Here is a 14,585-nt window from a genome sequence, read left to right as displayed (position 1 = left end):
TCTTCACTTGCTTGGGAGTTAATTTGCCGTACATGATTGAGGCAGAAACATACGTTTGTGTGTTTAGTAAGCAAATGCTCAGAGAAACTTTCATGAACCAGGAAAAAATGCCCTAATGCTGCAGTATCAAGCATCCAAAAATGAAAGCAGAATGTGGGCCAGACATTATGAAATGTCTAGTGCAAATTCTCTAGTTTATAAAGGAAGATATAGGCTGTAATTGTCTCATGTGTCGATATTTCAGGTAGAAGCAGCAAATTAAGTATTTCTGCTTTATGTCTGTTTTGTTCAGTTTGTATAAAAGTAGTCAGCTCTAAGCCTGATTCTCAAAGTCAAAAAAGCAGCAGCAACACCAGCAAACGCGTATGTTTAATGGTGCCTTAGGTAAAGTGATGACAGTGCACTTAGAATACACGTTTCATCCTTATGAATTAACTAAGAATGACCTAGAAAAGTTTCAGTTATAGAATTCTTTTAATCAGGAGTGAGGCTTCATTCATTGTCTTATACCTCAGTCACAAAGAGTGTAAGAGAAGAGTTAAAGCCAAACTGAGCGAAGATGTCTCTTAAGGGCCCTTTCAAACTATATAGCTTCTATTGTTTCTAAGAGATTGAATGGCTTCTGCCCTCGCTAAATCATAGAATCATTAAAGTTGGAAAAGACCTCTGAGATTGAGTCCAACCACCAACCCCTCCTGACCATGCCCTCTAAGCTGTGTCCTCAATGCCTCATCCGCACGGTTCTTGAACACCTGCAGGGATGATGACTGCGCCAGCTCTCTGAGCAGCCTGTGCCATTGCAACACTGCTCTTTCAGAGAAGTATTTCCTAATACCCAATCTGAATCTCCCCTGATGGATCTTAAGGCCATTCCCCATGATCCTATCACTCCTTACACATTTTCTCTTCCCAGCGCTTTGCAAATCTTTGACAAAATGATTCTGCCCAATCTGTCTGCACTTGCACACGTCTGCTGGTGAGACAGGGAAATATTAACACACAAACACAGTAAGCAGTTTTCTCAGATTGCCCCTCAAGCTGAGAGGGACAACTCGAGAAAACCCTCTCACCAGTAGCCAGGGTGGAATGACTCTGTGTAGTTGCAACAGCTAAGCCAAAAGAAAAGAAAATGTATGATGTTTAACGATGATCCTAAGAGTAGTGCAGGGCATTGCATGACATTACATGTGAATAAAAGAATCTAATGCATAAGAGAAACATAAAAGAAACCGTAAGATCTCTTTGGGGCTAGGGAGGAAAGGGAAAACATTTTTGCAACAAGGACGAGCTCTGCTTTCATGATAAAAAGAAATACAATATAGTCTGTAATTGAGATAGTTCAGAGAGGAGCCAGGAAGTTTTAGGAATTGATCTTTGGAACTGTAATATGAAGGAATCTCTTTGTATATGGGAAAAAGAATAAAATTAACATAAGAGATGGTACTTGAAATATGATAAATGGGTCTTGGAAAAGAATAATCACTGGTGAATATGCTTTAAATTAGTTATGCTAGGCAGCTGCTCTGTTTATTGTAGTTGGGTGGTACCATATGGCACAATCTAATATGATCAGTAAAAGAAACTGTTTTTACATATATGTATTTTTTTCCCCTGATTTGCTCTGGCTAGCTGGTTGCTTTAGGTAGAAATACAGTGGAGATGGAATTGTCTTCTTGTGTTGTTTCATATCCTATATTAGATTTAAGCAGAAAACTTACAAATGAATGGGAAAAACCAAACAAAGTAGTTTTCTGTGTGTACATCGGCACTTCTAATGTTCAAATTTTGTGGACAAAACTAGCTAGTGCTTTTGTGATGATAGTGTAATGATTTTTTGCAACAAGAATAGGTAAGCAAAAAACATTGCCATTTTAAAATTAATGATTTGACCAACATTCTTCTTTTGCTAAGTGAGAACTAGTTAAGAAACTCGTATTAGAGAGTAAATAGGTTTTAGTTAGAGGCCTGATTGGAGGAAAGGTAATTTCATCTTCCAAACTGAACTGTGTACTTATCTGTGCTAGGAAAAGGCTGAAAAAATCCTCACATGAATCTTAAAACAAAACACTAAATTGAATATGTCAGCTGCATTTACTTCTTGGCAACAACTTAAAAGATCATTAATATTTTTGTAGTAGCTTTGGGACAAAACAATGATCTTTATATTAGGGAGAGGTAGTTGCTTGATGAAAGTGGATAACGTTGATATCAGAACTCCTTGAGAAGAGGAAACAATTATAATAGGCAGAATAATCTTCTACTAGATCATGAGAAAGGCATCTCTTATTTCATACATATAACTATGGTCTCATTAATGTTAACATTTTCTGTTTATAAGTCTTGTGATTTGTCTTCCATATTTTCTTCCCTAATTCTTATGGTATACTGTTTCACCTTACGCTCTGCTTGATACAGTAATACCACTGTATTGCCCAGTGTGGGCCAACAGCAATGCATTTGAAGTTTCTTTATCACAACAGTGACAATCTTGGGCTCTGATATTTCAGTTATTTTTGATAGTGTGTGTTCACAGTAGCCTCTCTTTATGAATTAATGAGATTGAGACTCAAGCAAAATTTTCAGTTGCTGCAAGTTATGTTGAATTGATGGTAAGTAAATAACTAAAAATAGAATTCTTCTGGAGGTGGTAATCACTGAACAGCAGGGCTTGCTTTGAAGTTCGATGCCTGATGGGGATTTGTGAATGATGATGTGGACAATCATCAGTGACAGTTTGAAATCTATCATGTTAACAATTAAAGACATTTAAATGAGTAAACCACTGTCAAGTCTACTAATGTTTGGCACACCTGTTGAAAATAATGAGAACAGCTTCCTGACATATCTAATAATGTTTTAGATATTTAATTATAAAAAATACAACTGAACACAGTTTGTTTCTCTGTTTGAAAAGTCACCGTTCTTGACTTCTAAGAAAATAATTCTGTGGGTGCATTTTTTGGGGAAGAATCAAAATTAAACCTTGTGATTTGTTAGAAACCGAAGTAAATATTTAGTCTAATATATCTGCAAGGCTTCCTAAGGTCTTGTCAACTCTGCAGTGTTCTGAACCACTTAAGAACCAATAGCTGGCCTCTGTTCCCTCAGAAGTATCTGTTAAAAAAGAAAAAAGGAAAACCAGGCTACCTTATCATAGGACTTTAGACTGAAGAAGCTGCAAAACTGGGGATACCACAAACTTTGGGCACATAAGGATGGAGAGAGGACACTGGTATCTGTCTCACTGTTTTAAAGATCATGTGGTATGACCTTCTTGCAGAGGGCCCTGCTCCAGAAAAGCAGTACATAGAACTCTTCATATTCTAATGCTCATTTTTATTTTCTCAACATTTGGTAGAGATGGGCAAAACTAACAGGCAGAAGAGAGCAGATTGTAAGGCTCTTTATATCTTTAAGGCTCTTTAAATCTTTACAAATTTACGTGAGAAGTAAAGTAGAATATTAAAAGTTAATTATGAATGGAGAAAATTAAGTGTGTAAATAAAAAATACTTTTTTTACCAAGGGCTACTTCTGTAAAATTCAGTGAGTGTCTGAATGTCTATAAGTTTAAAAGTGAATGATGGCCATTTCTTTTGGTTATTAAGTGATACAGACACATTTCTGCAGTAGAAAACCAGTAGTAGTCATTTGTGATGAACTGCAGATGGAATTTGAGTACTTCACATTGATGGGGCCATGGCAGTGACTTCTTTCTAGTGGCGTATGACGGTTTGGCAGGTGTACAAAGGTGTTGCTGAGGGTAAACAAGCGGCTGAGAGGAGCAGTGTGTGGCACTACCTCATCTACAAGATTGGCATTTCCATTTGCTCTGCGAATTAGCTTGTCAATCAGACATTTTTTGTTCTTTTTTAGTATTGTATGTTTGTATGCCTCTTGTATGCATGAGCTGCAGACGTAACTGAGTTGAAGCTCTCTTGAAAATGTAGAGAAGTCTAAGTCTGCATGATTTGTCAAGGATGTTTTTGTGCTTTTTGTCAGTGATTGCTGCATTACTCTTCTTGTAGTGACGGTGTGGGAGCGTTCTGCAAAATACCTGTCCAGAAGTAATTTCCAGCAATACTTTTGTTAGATTCTTTTTTTTATAACTTTTGTGCCTGTGAATCATCCCTTTCAGAACCCGAGTTGCTCTGAGAATGTGCATTATACTGTTCCGCTTCTCTATGCCTCAGACTTAGATATCAAGATAGCTTTCTGCCTCGTCTCATGTAGTATAATGGATTCAATTAAATGTACTTAGAAGTTTCTGATTTTTAAAGGTGGCATTGTTTGGTGAGCTGCTCAAATGCTTTAGGTACAGGCGTAGGTATGAAACATCTTTTGTTCTCTTCTATCTGTTGTCTTGCAAGAGAAAGTTGGGATGAGTTCTTGATTAAAATAAAACTAAAATGTGGCCATGGAATCTATTCTTATACTGTCTTGTATGGGGTTTTACCTAATAAAAATGTTTATCTATTAAGTTCCTCAGAAGTACTGGGTAGACTAAAGAGTAGAACTGTTTAAAAACTTCCTGAGAACTGTTCAGGTTACCAGCTACATCCTTTATTTTATAAAGATATTGTGAAGTACAGAAGGATGTAGCCGATGAAATGCAAGTAGATAAGAAGAACATTTTTTCTGTTAATGAAAATTACAGTAATTACATCACAGGTTTTATTATTTAGTGCCTGGTTATGCAAAAATCAATGTGATTTTTTTCCAACTTAGTCAACCCCCCTTCCAGTTCTTCCTAGTGCAGACTCACCAGTGCAGTATTCTTTTCAAAGTTTGTCTTATTCTCTCTCGACTAAAATTACTGATTTTTCTTAATGATCCAAAGATACTGATTCAAAAATAATAATCTTGTGTTTCAGAATCTCATCCATTCTGTCCCTGAAAAGCTAATAAATTTCATCTTTACAATTAATTCGAGCACTGGGCCTCAATGAGTATTTAATTATGTTAAATCACTTTCTCTTGCTGTTTCTAAAATGTTATTCATGAGATTTTCATAGCTATCTGATAAACCAATAGGGAAAGATTCCCTTCTTTCAGACTGGAAACTTTTTCCAGTCTGTTGTGTTAGATGAGTTGTTTCTTTCTTACCGTGGTTCTGGTTGTTTATTGCATGTAGTAGCTTCCCTCCCCCCCACCCTGCCCTCTAAATCTGTGTGTTCCAGTTAAATGGTGGTGATTCAGGCAAACCATATCCTAGGCTTTCCATTTCTGTACTTTTGCAGAGGAACAGTCATGTGGATTAAAAGATTCCTTGAATCTATGTAGGTCAGCTCGAAAGTAATGCCTCCTATTTATTTCCATGGAAACTCTGACAGACACAAAGAGCACAATAACACAGTTTGATAAAGCAAATTCTCAGCTACAGATCACAGAACTGCATGGCTTTGTACTTAAGCTTGTATTTCCTACCATATCTCTTCTTTTCAACCTGACTGTACTTTGTGTGCAGCTCTGTGCTGTGTAGTTGGTGCTTGTGAGGACAAACTGTCGTCACCTTGGTGATCTCTGCTGCATGCTCAACTCTGACATTGAAATGCCTATTATTTAACACAGTTTTACATAACTCTACTTCTATGCAATGCAGTGTTATTTATTAGAATGTTTCAAATGCACAAAATATCGCACAGCTAATAATTTGTCCATTATTACTGCTCCATCAGCTCATTAAATAAAAACTAGTCTTTTCTCACAGTATTTGCCTTCTTTCCATCCTTACCTTCACAGTGTTCTAATAGATTAAATCCTTGGAAAGATCAAGTGAGCAAAAATAAATAAATAGATAAAATATCTGGAGCCTCCCTTTTGGCTTGAGAGATACTCTTTGCATCCTTGAAATAGGCAGTTCCCTGTGATAATTTTATATTACTGCATATTCTGTAACCAAGTCTCTGCTATGAGAGTCTGTAACAAATGTTTATGTTTATCTTGGATAAGCCATATTAACTGCTCATTCAGGCAAATCAGACTCAGGAAAAGCTTGTATAAAATTGCCCAGGCAAGAGTTATTGCAAAGCTAAAAGAGATGAATGGAGTTTCCTACTTCAGTTCAATGAGGGCTGTAGAAGTCTTTGAGCACAAAGGCAGATGAACTGAAAGTTATTTGACAAAGAATCATGGTTAATGATCACACTGGAAGGTATTCTTACTGCAGTCTACTTGTATTTGTGTTAAAATGGATCCCACAAGCCCAGCTGAGACTGGATTCCCATTGCACTGAAACTAAAAAAACACACCTTCTTATACTTTAATCTAGTATTATTTGTGCGTTGCTTGCTTAGGAGTGCAGATGGGGATGAAGTCAGGTTTGTCAGGCATGTTCTTTGTCAAGAATTACTAATAAAAAAAGATACAGAAAACAGATAGATGTTAGTCATAATATTGTTACCCATCTACATTTCAGTATGCCATTTTATTAGTTAACTTGTTGTACATACAGCATCATGGTTACTCAAATCCATAGCTTTAAGTACTATATATAGCCTGAAAGCCATAAAGCCTCCTTAGGCTGCAATACAAATGTCACTTTTTCCCCCCCTTTCATTAGTGACTATTAAATATTTTTAGAGCAGTTAAAGGGAATACATTATTTGGTCATAGATGCCCTCTTACAGATCATCTTCTGAATTCAGCGTTAGCTTTACAAGAAGAGAGAAGGAACTGTATTTTGCCAGTGAGAAAATGAAGAGACATTTTGAAAGCCTTGTATGATCGAGCTGATTAATTTTATTAGCAAACCTGTTTTCATCTGCCTGTCACTTCTTGTATTACATGTTTTTTTTAGCTGTATGTGAAGCATGCTGCACAGTGAGTCTAGCTCCAATGGCAAGAAATCAGTCAGCATTATGCTGCTAATGTAAGGGAAATAAGCGTGATGTTTTTGTGTTAGTGACAAAACAGGAAACTAGTAGGATCTGATCTTTTGGAGAAAAAAAAGAAAGCTTGGATATTGGCATGAAACTGAATTTCATCACTTATACTACAATGATTTGATTTTATGAAGCACTCATGAAACTATGAAAGGAGAAGATTGCAAAATACACTGTTGATTGTTAATCTCATGGTAAAAACCTGGCCCTGTGCATAAATTGCTTGTGATAACAAACTCATTACATATGCTAATTTAATTTGTGTGCACAGTCCTGGGTCTTTAAAAGCAGACAGCTGATACTCAGCTGCTATAAGAGGCAGCTGCTTGCAGGATTGTGATATTACTTGTAAGAGCTGATCCCAGCATAGATAGAAAAATTCTGTGTTCCTCTTCAGCATGACTAAATGTATCCCAGAAGAGCTGACGTGTGAAGTTTCCTATTAGTTGAGGAAGGATCTCTACAACATCACTTAAAAAAAAGTGGGGGGTGGGGGGGGGGAGGGAAAGGAAGATAGGCGTTGTACCAACTAGAAGAACTGCCTGAGGACTGTTAGCATCTCTATGGCTGAGAGCACTAGATTAGTTTGCTTGCAGGCTGCCTGCCAGAGAGAGGAGGTTCAGCCTTGGGCAGAGCTCTGCACTTTGTGAATCAGTGCTCTGTAGCATGCCGGCATGTAAGCTCCTCACACTGCAGCCTGGAGAGAAGCATTAGAATTGATACCATTGGTGTTCTCCAATGCTACGCATCTCCATTGTTTGCCATAGGCATGTCCTTCCAGAATTTGAAATCCGTGCCTGACAGGTGAAGAACAGTTTCTTATTCTCATCCATTAAACTCTGTTTTCCTGTACTTCATCTTCAGGTAGGGCTGGAGGTCTTATGGAGTTAACAGTTACAACGTGTTCTGTGCCTCCTCTGTGAAGTTAAATTGATGTTTGACCTTAATTCCTAATGGCTCTAGCAGTGACTGGGAAGACTGAAGTTATTTTAACAGCACTGTGTCACTTAAAGCATCAAGACTTGTCCAAACGTACCCAGAAACACATGATGGCTAGTGTAAGAGGTCATTGCTTTCATTTCTGTATTCAATTACCCCTAAAGGAAAGGGCTCCTAAATGCTTTGGCATGTAACCTGCAAGCTCCTTTATCCCCTTTTCAGAGGCTTCAAAATAATTAAAGTTTTTCTGTGGTAGTCAACTACCAATCCACACTCATCCAGCAGAATACAAACATGCTAAAAGATTCTGAAATATGAATTTAAAAAGTAATAGCTTAATATTAACTCGTGTTGTGGACCTTTACTACCCTTCCATTTGCTGCCTTTCATTGTCTAAAGTCATTTACAATTCGGTCTCTCCATTCATGCCTGTGGGCATATCCTCAGCCCACTTGGCTGTTTCCCCTAGTTCCTGCATATCCTCCAATGGTTGGGTAATTTGTACTCTAATTCTTACTACTCTTGGAATGTACTTATTACAGGATTTTAAAGGGAAAATGGTAAGTAACTAGGTGCATGTAACCGAGTTATCAAGTGTATAGGAACTGTTCAGTCTCAGCCTGAACCACTGATTGATCACCTGAGGCAAGCACTGAGTCAGTCCTGGGAGCACAGGTGAAGGCAATTCAGCTGTGTGACTGGAAGGGGTGGAAGCCTGGCTGTACCTCCCCTAGACCCCATTTAAGGGCTGGCTGCCACTGGGGAAGGATCTCTTTCTGGTAAACTGTCCTTTGTGGAGCATTTTGTTGCAAGCCTAAGTCTTTGGATACAGGTGAGTATTCCTTCTCTATTTGTTATTTTGCTATCTCACTATGGTAGTCTTTGCAACTGTACTTTGTTGATTGTACATCAGGCAAATTAGTTAAACCCTCCTGAGCTTACAGTTTGTATAGAAATGTAACAAGCAGACTTCCAGTTGATCCTGCTATTGTACTGGGTGAAGTTGTTTCTTAGAACACTGTTTTCAGCAGAATCTGACAGGGTAGGCTCACCTTTGCCCTGGCAGACTGCTTTACTGCAACAACTTAATTCAAAATGAATTCATCAGCCACCTTGATACTTAACAATGCAGGCCATGGGTGCTCAGGCTGTTTGAAGATGTGTTACCTCCTAGGATAAGTAGTAGAAACTTGTTAGAACCTTTTACAGGCTCTCAGGCTTGTCTTATAATTATTATTGTTAGCTGTTCACACTGTTTTATTTCTAGTTTAATACATTAATTTTAAATTGTTTCCTACATGCTAAAATGCTTGCAGATTGTTGTTTCCAAGCCATTTGAACTAATTTTTTTTACTTACTGTTTGCTTACTTAAATGCTATTGAAAAAGTGCTTCCAACAGTCAGCCTTTCGTATTGGAAGAGTGAACTGTTGATTTGGGTTTGTTATCTCATTTTCTGTATGTGTACCAAAAAGACAAAATATGTTATGGCTGTTTTCTACCTGATCAATTCTTGGTGTTTCTGGGCTGAAGAGTCAAGTTGCACATATGAAAACCTGCTGTTTGATAGTATTTTTGAATTCCTATCTAAGGTACGGAAGCTGTTAGTATGAATAGTTGGAAATATTGCAGAATAGATCAACAAGCTGTAAAACTGAACTTACAAATGAAGTATTTTTAAAGCTATATACCTGAATGATTATTTCTGAATGTTCGTTTACTGTCTCACTTAGATTTCTCTTCTGTGAGATTTAAAGCAGCTGTATCTCTTTCTTGGTCAATGTTAAGCACCTGCAGAAGCAATGAGGGTATGGCTGCACTGACTGTAGTATTTGGTACTACATTCTGATACTGACTGTGTATTTGATGCACTGCCATGATGACTGGAAAGTCAAATGTATAATATCACCTGACTCTTGTGGCTTGTTGTTTCTTTGCTGAAAGCTTTTTCTGTCTTTCAATGGTGCTTGATCCATGATGCTGGTGAGGAAGCACTAAAAGAGGCTATTTGACCAGTGGCTCCAGACAGATATTATGAGGGCTGATCTCATCTGTGACTGGGGAATGTCACATTCTCACTCTGGAGACCCTCTGAAGTTGCCAGAAGGCACAGTGCTCTGATCACACTGTGTGAGAGACACAGAGAAGCTGGGTTATGTTAACTAAGCAGAGGTTACCTCAAAGAAGAGGCAGCCCTCTCAGTGCTTGCTGTTTATGTCTCGTGAGCAGGCAAAGTGAAGGGAGTGGAAGCTGGGATCTTGGGTTAATTTGGAGAAACTATTGAGGAACCAAAGGATCTAGTGGAAAAAGAGAGTTACAAAAGCTAAAAAAAGAAGTATGTCTCTTTTATGTGATAGTTCACAGTAATTAGGCTTTCCTTGGTTATTTAAGATGTTCAGCCAAGGGGAAGATATTTGATTGTGTTGGAAAAAGGGCAATTTCAGGGTTTCACTTTGTTGTTTTTGGTGTGTCCCATTCACTTGGAGACCATGCTGCAGTGATCCTCTTTGTGTGAAGCTCCTTGAGTTCAGGATGACCTGGAGGCAGACAAAGAGGAAGTGTTCTGTGTTAGAAGTGTGTGATAGGCTTTTCGTGAAATAGGTTTGCTAAAATGGTACTAGAGAAGTGAAGGTGGAAATGCTTGAGAGCATGGCAGATGGTTGCACTGTTTTTTTTTTTTCTTTTCCTTATACACTAGGATAAAAAATGCTTTCTAATGTGGATGTAGCTACATGAATTCTGTGTATACGTGTGTGATTCTGGATATTGGAATGAGTTATATGGTAATTTTGTTTTCCTGTGAGTATTTGATAACTTGGTAATTTCAAGGTATGCTTTAGCCTTTGCAGAGCCCTACATTGGCAAGTCTGTGCTTAAGTATATCCGCTGCTCACTGTGAGGTGTTTTTGCGTCCTACTGGTTTGAGGAAGATAGGATGCCTGGCAACAGACAAAGAGTGTTGCACTGTATGGGTGAATCACAATACAAACATGATTCTAATTGCTGCACTCTATCTGCTTACCACCATGATGGTGGGCATCTCCAGTTGCTGGAAAAGGATACGTATGTAGGTTGAAGCTCCAGTCTTGTGTTCTTAAAAGTTCTCCATATTTGCTCAGCTTTTATACTGTGTTGGTCTCAGCCACGTGTACACTCCCACCGCACTATCTGTGACTCAGGAAGACATTCATAGTGTTTCCATTAAGTTTTTGTTATCGACTTGAGGGCCAATGTTTGCACAACCAGTTGATCCATGCAACGGATACATTTGTTTATGCAGCTAAACCTATGACCATTTAGCTAAAACTGAGACCACACTCTGGTCACTTTTGAGCAAAGACTGACTTTCTTTGCAACAGTCATTGTTAGTCACTACCTAAATTCCAAAGTTATGTTGTTACAGATGGAGATGAACTTCATCTTGTCCACTTGCGTGGAGGTAAAGCTAAAAAAATAAAACAACTGAATAAATTTGTGTCCCATTAAATCTTTATTGTAAAGAAATATTTTAGGTCTTACAACTTTGTTATTGTCAAATTAATACACGAGACAGAAGACCACCTGAAGTTCAGTAAATGAAGGAACCTGTTACATTTCAGTAAATATCAGAGGTCAGGAGCTGAAAACAGTGGGTTTTGTGCCTTTAGCTTGTTTTAGGCAGTCCTTACAAACAGTGCTGTATATGAGGTGTAACCGTGCTTTTGGACTAATGAGTAAGTATGTCTTCAAGTTCATCTTTCTCTCCAAAGCACAAAGGAAGGTGATATTTAACAGTTTCATGATATTTATAGCTGAGATTCACCAGTTGTAATACATTTGTTTTCCTGTGGAGTTTGTACCTACTTCCATAGATATGGAAGTAGAGCGTTGAGTCTTGCATGTCCAGTGCTGCCTTTCTTGCAAATGTCACCAAGAAAGGAGCTTAGGAGTAATCATCTCCCGCTGTGTACAGTGAACTGGTGAAACTTGAGGCTGTGGAGACAGCCTTCGAATTCCTCCGTGAGCAGCCATTGAAACTCGCATTCCTTGGAGCTGCTTTTTTCTTGCGACTGGGATGGGAGTTGTCTCCATCATTGGTGTCAAGCACTACTGTTATGCTGGACTCCATTCTGGACACAGCATATAGACTGCTTTGCTGAGTGGGATGAAACCTGGCAGCCTTGAGCTCTAGTTCATCATGGCTGGACAACTCAATGAAGGGACACCAGCGGAAAGCTCTCTTGAAGCCAGCTCGGAACCTGGGAAGAAATGTACTTGGTGAAAGACTGCTTGTGAGAGCCAGCTGTGAGCCTTCATCTGGAAACATATACACTACTGACTTAATGTAGGGACTCCACTAATTACTTTGCTCCTAACAATGTCTGTGGGGAAGTCAGTGGAAGTTTATTTGGCTAAGGTTGAGGTAGGAAAAATTATACTGATAACAAGTCTTTTCTGTTTCTGATATTTATTTTCCCTGCTTTCTGACACTTTTGATAACCAGTTTCTCTTCCTTTGTCCGTACCTAAAAGTAAAGATTTAAGCAACTAAGTGTTGGCTTTCTCAAAGCTGTCTTCATAGAAATTATTCTGATTGACTTGTAATGAAACTCATGCCTGTATTTTTTTTACCTTTCCTTAGCAGAAACTTTGTAGCATCTCATCCTTTTCTGTAAAACAACAATCCAGCTTCAAGATTCCAATATCTTTGCTGTTTCTTTCTATCTTAAAGAGGTCTTTTATGGGATTTATGTAACAGCTAATAATGATTTGCATAAAATATTTGGAAAATCATTTGCAATAATCAAGATCCTAGAAAGCCTGAAAATGGAATCATTTCTGGAGGAAGTTCTGTGTTTCTGCAGGAAAGAATTTTAGGGCTTTAGCACACTGGTGCTTTGCAATACTTGTATGTGAGTGTTACTTATCAGTTCAAATCAGAGGCAGAGATTAAATAGCAGGACTATTATAATTTTTGAGGTGTAAGCCTTTGCATCATAGAAATGACGTATCAGGGGAAAAAAAACAACAAAACCAAAACCAATTCACAGTGTATTTGTGTAACCTGAGAAAGAATATCGTTTCATCTTGACCTGAAACATAATGATGTCTCTTGGTTCTGCCCATTTTAACAATGTTGCTTATTGTCTGTAAGCTTTTTGTAGCAATGGTACTGCTACTCCAGTGATAACTACCAATAAAAACGTGTATGAATTTTTCAGTGAAAGCTGATCTCCTAGAACTAATTACCCTTCCTCCTCAATTTTTCAGAGGCAGATAATTTTTAATTAATGTGTTTATTTTTTTTCATGCTTTGGTACAGAGTTGTCATATGGTTACAAATGACCATGTAGCATTGTATTCATCGTTCCTCTGCAGTCTAAACATAGAAGTAGTAGCAAAGTAAAGAATGAACCTCTAATGGAAATAGCTTTAGTGTAGCGAGCTGTGAAATCTTTAGATTGTAATTTTTCATTGCACTTTCTATCCTCTTTATTGTTCAGGGTTTGGTTTTCTCCTTCTTGAAATACAGTCTTTATTTAGAGACATTAGTAATATCCTGATTCACTTGGAAGGTGAGGCTGGGGATCGCTATTATATCTGTATCTGATACCAGATCCAGTGGAGGTAATAAACACTACTGTGTGAATAGTCCTGACTCCCAGCAACAGGCTTTCCTTTTCCTACTGTATGAAAAAGCAGCAGACATTCAGGCTTCTTAGTTTCAATATGAAAATTAGTTGTAATTAAACTATCACCAATATGCCATTCTTGCATTGAATTTTGAACCACATCTTTTAATGCGTCTCAGAATTGCGAAGAGTTTTTGATTTGATTCTTTAATCCATATGAGCAGTTTTGCAGCGTACAAGTGTCAACATATACTTAAGCCACACAATTGGTATTATGGTATTATTATTTTTTTAAATGAATGATGTATTCTGTAACTGCCTTTTTTTTTTTTTTTTTAAAGTAAATGGTAATGTTTTAGAGATGATGTGGTAGTAAGTAAAGGAAGTATGAGTCCTGGTTCTCTGGTTTTGTTTTTACAGATACAGATATTAGATGTCTTCTGATCTCTGGTCTTTGCTTAAATTAATAGGAAGTTTTCTATTTGAATTAAAATTTTGGTTTGGGATACTGAATCTCTAGCTCTTGTTTAAACAATTGTCAGTACAAGTGATTAAAGAGGATTGGGAAGTTTTAAGAAATGAGGTGTTGATGTTTCAAAAGACTGAATGTAAAGCATTGTGGGCTACTCCTGATTAAGGAGGCAGGTTTAACTTGGACATGGCTGCTTATTCAGGAGAAATTAGAAATAATCTTTAAGATTACTTGTTTAGTACTGGTTCATGCTGATTGAGTTTATGGATTATTTCATTGTTCTTAATGGTCTCTATTCACTAAGACTAAAAGAAACACTGAACTTGTTCCTTCAAGATAAAATGAAGAACAGGAGTTAGTTCTGCAGACCAATAGTCTTGAATATCCATAACATTCAACAGGGTCCATGCCTTTTGAAATTGGGAATGTAGTAGTAGCTGACTTTTCATGCATCGCCATCAAGCAGTACTGTAATATAGCACAGAGTAACAAAAATATAGATGTCTGTTTTATTAGCCTGCTGCAGATCTCAGACTTCAGTAGAAATCTAATGTTTAGATATAAAATATGCAGTAAACAGCATTTTGGTATAACCTTCCACTGTTGCAAACAAATTTGTTTACGGTGTGAAAATGAACAAACAGATTTTACTGTACTTCACAAATAACTTGCATTATTTCT

At 37.6% G+C, this 14,585-nt stretch overlaps 1 protein-coding gene and 1 long non-coding RNA gene across 2 annotated transcripts in view; one reads left to right on the top strand and one right to left on the bottom strand.

Annotated features, from left to right (window-relative positions):
• Positions 1 to 8,570: 8,570 nt before the first annotated feature.
• Positions 8,571 to 14,585, top strand: part of LOC107313319 — a 26,376-nt gene continuing 20,361 nt past the window's right edge. The window contains exon 1 of the long non-coding RNA XR_001554920.2: positions 8,571 to 8,654. This is a non-coding gene — a long non-coding RNA (uncharacterized LOC107313319). The remainder of the gene's footprint in view (positions 8,655 to 14,585) is intronic.
• TACR3 (tachykinin receptor 3) overlaps positions 11,296 to 14,585 on the bottom strand; it is a 26,690-nt gene continuing 23,400 nt past the window's right edge. Inside the window, exon 5 of the mRNA XM_015861456.2 lies at positions 11,296 to 12,059. Within this exon, the coding sequence (XP_015716942.1) occupies positions 11,744 to 12,059 (316 nt within the window). The 3' untranslated portion in view covers positions 11,296 to 11,743. The remainder of the gene's footprint in view (positions 12,060 to 14,585) is intronic.

The sequence above is a fragment of the Coturnix japonica genome, chromosome 4, assembly GCF_001577835.2.
Source record: "Coturnix japonica isolate 7356 chromosome 4, Coturnix japonica 2.1, whole genome shotgun sequence".
NCBI classification, from domain to species: Eukaryota; Metazoa; Chordata; class Aves; order Galliformes; family Phasianidae; genus Coturnix; species Coturnix japonica.
This window is presented reverse-complemented; position numbering and strand designations above follow the sequence as displayed.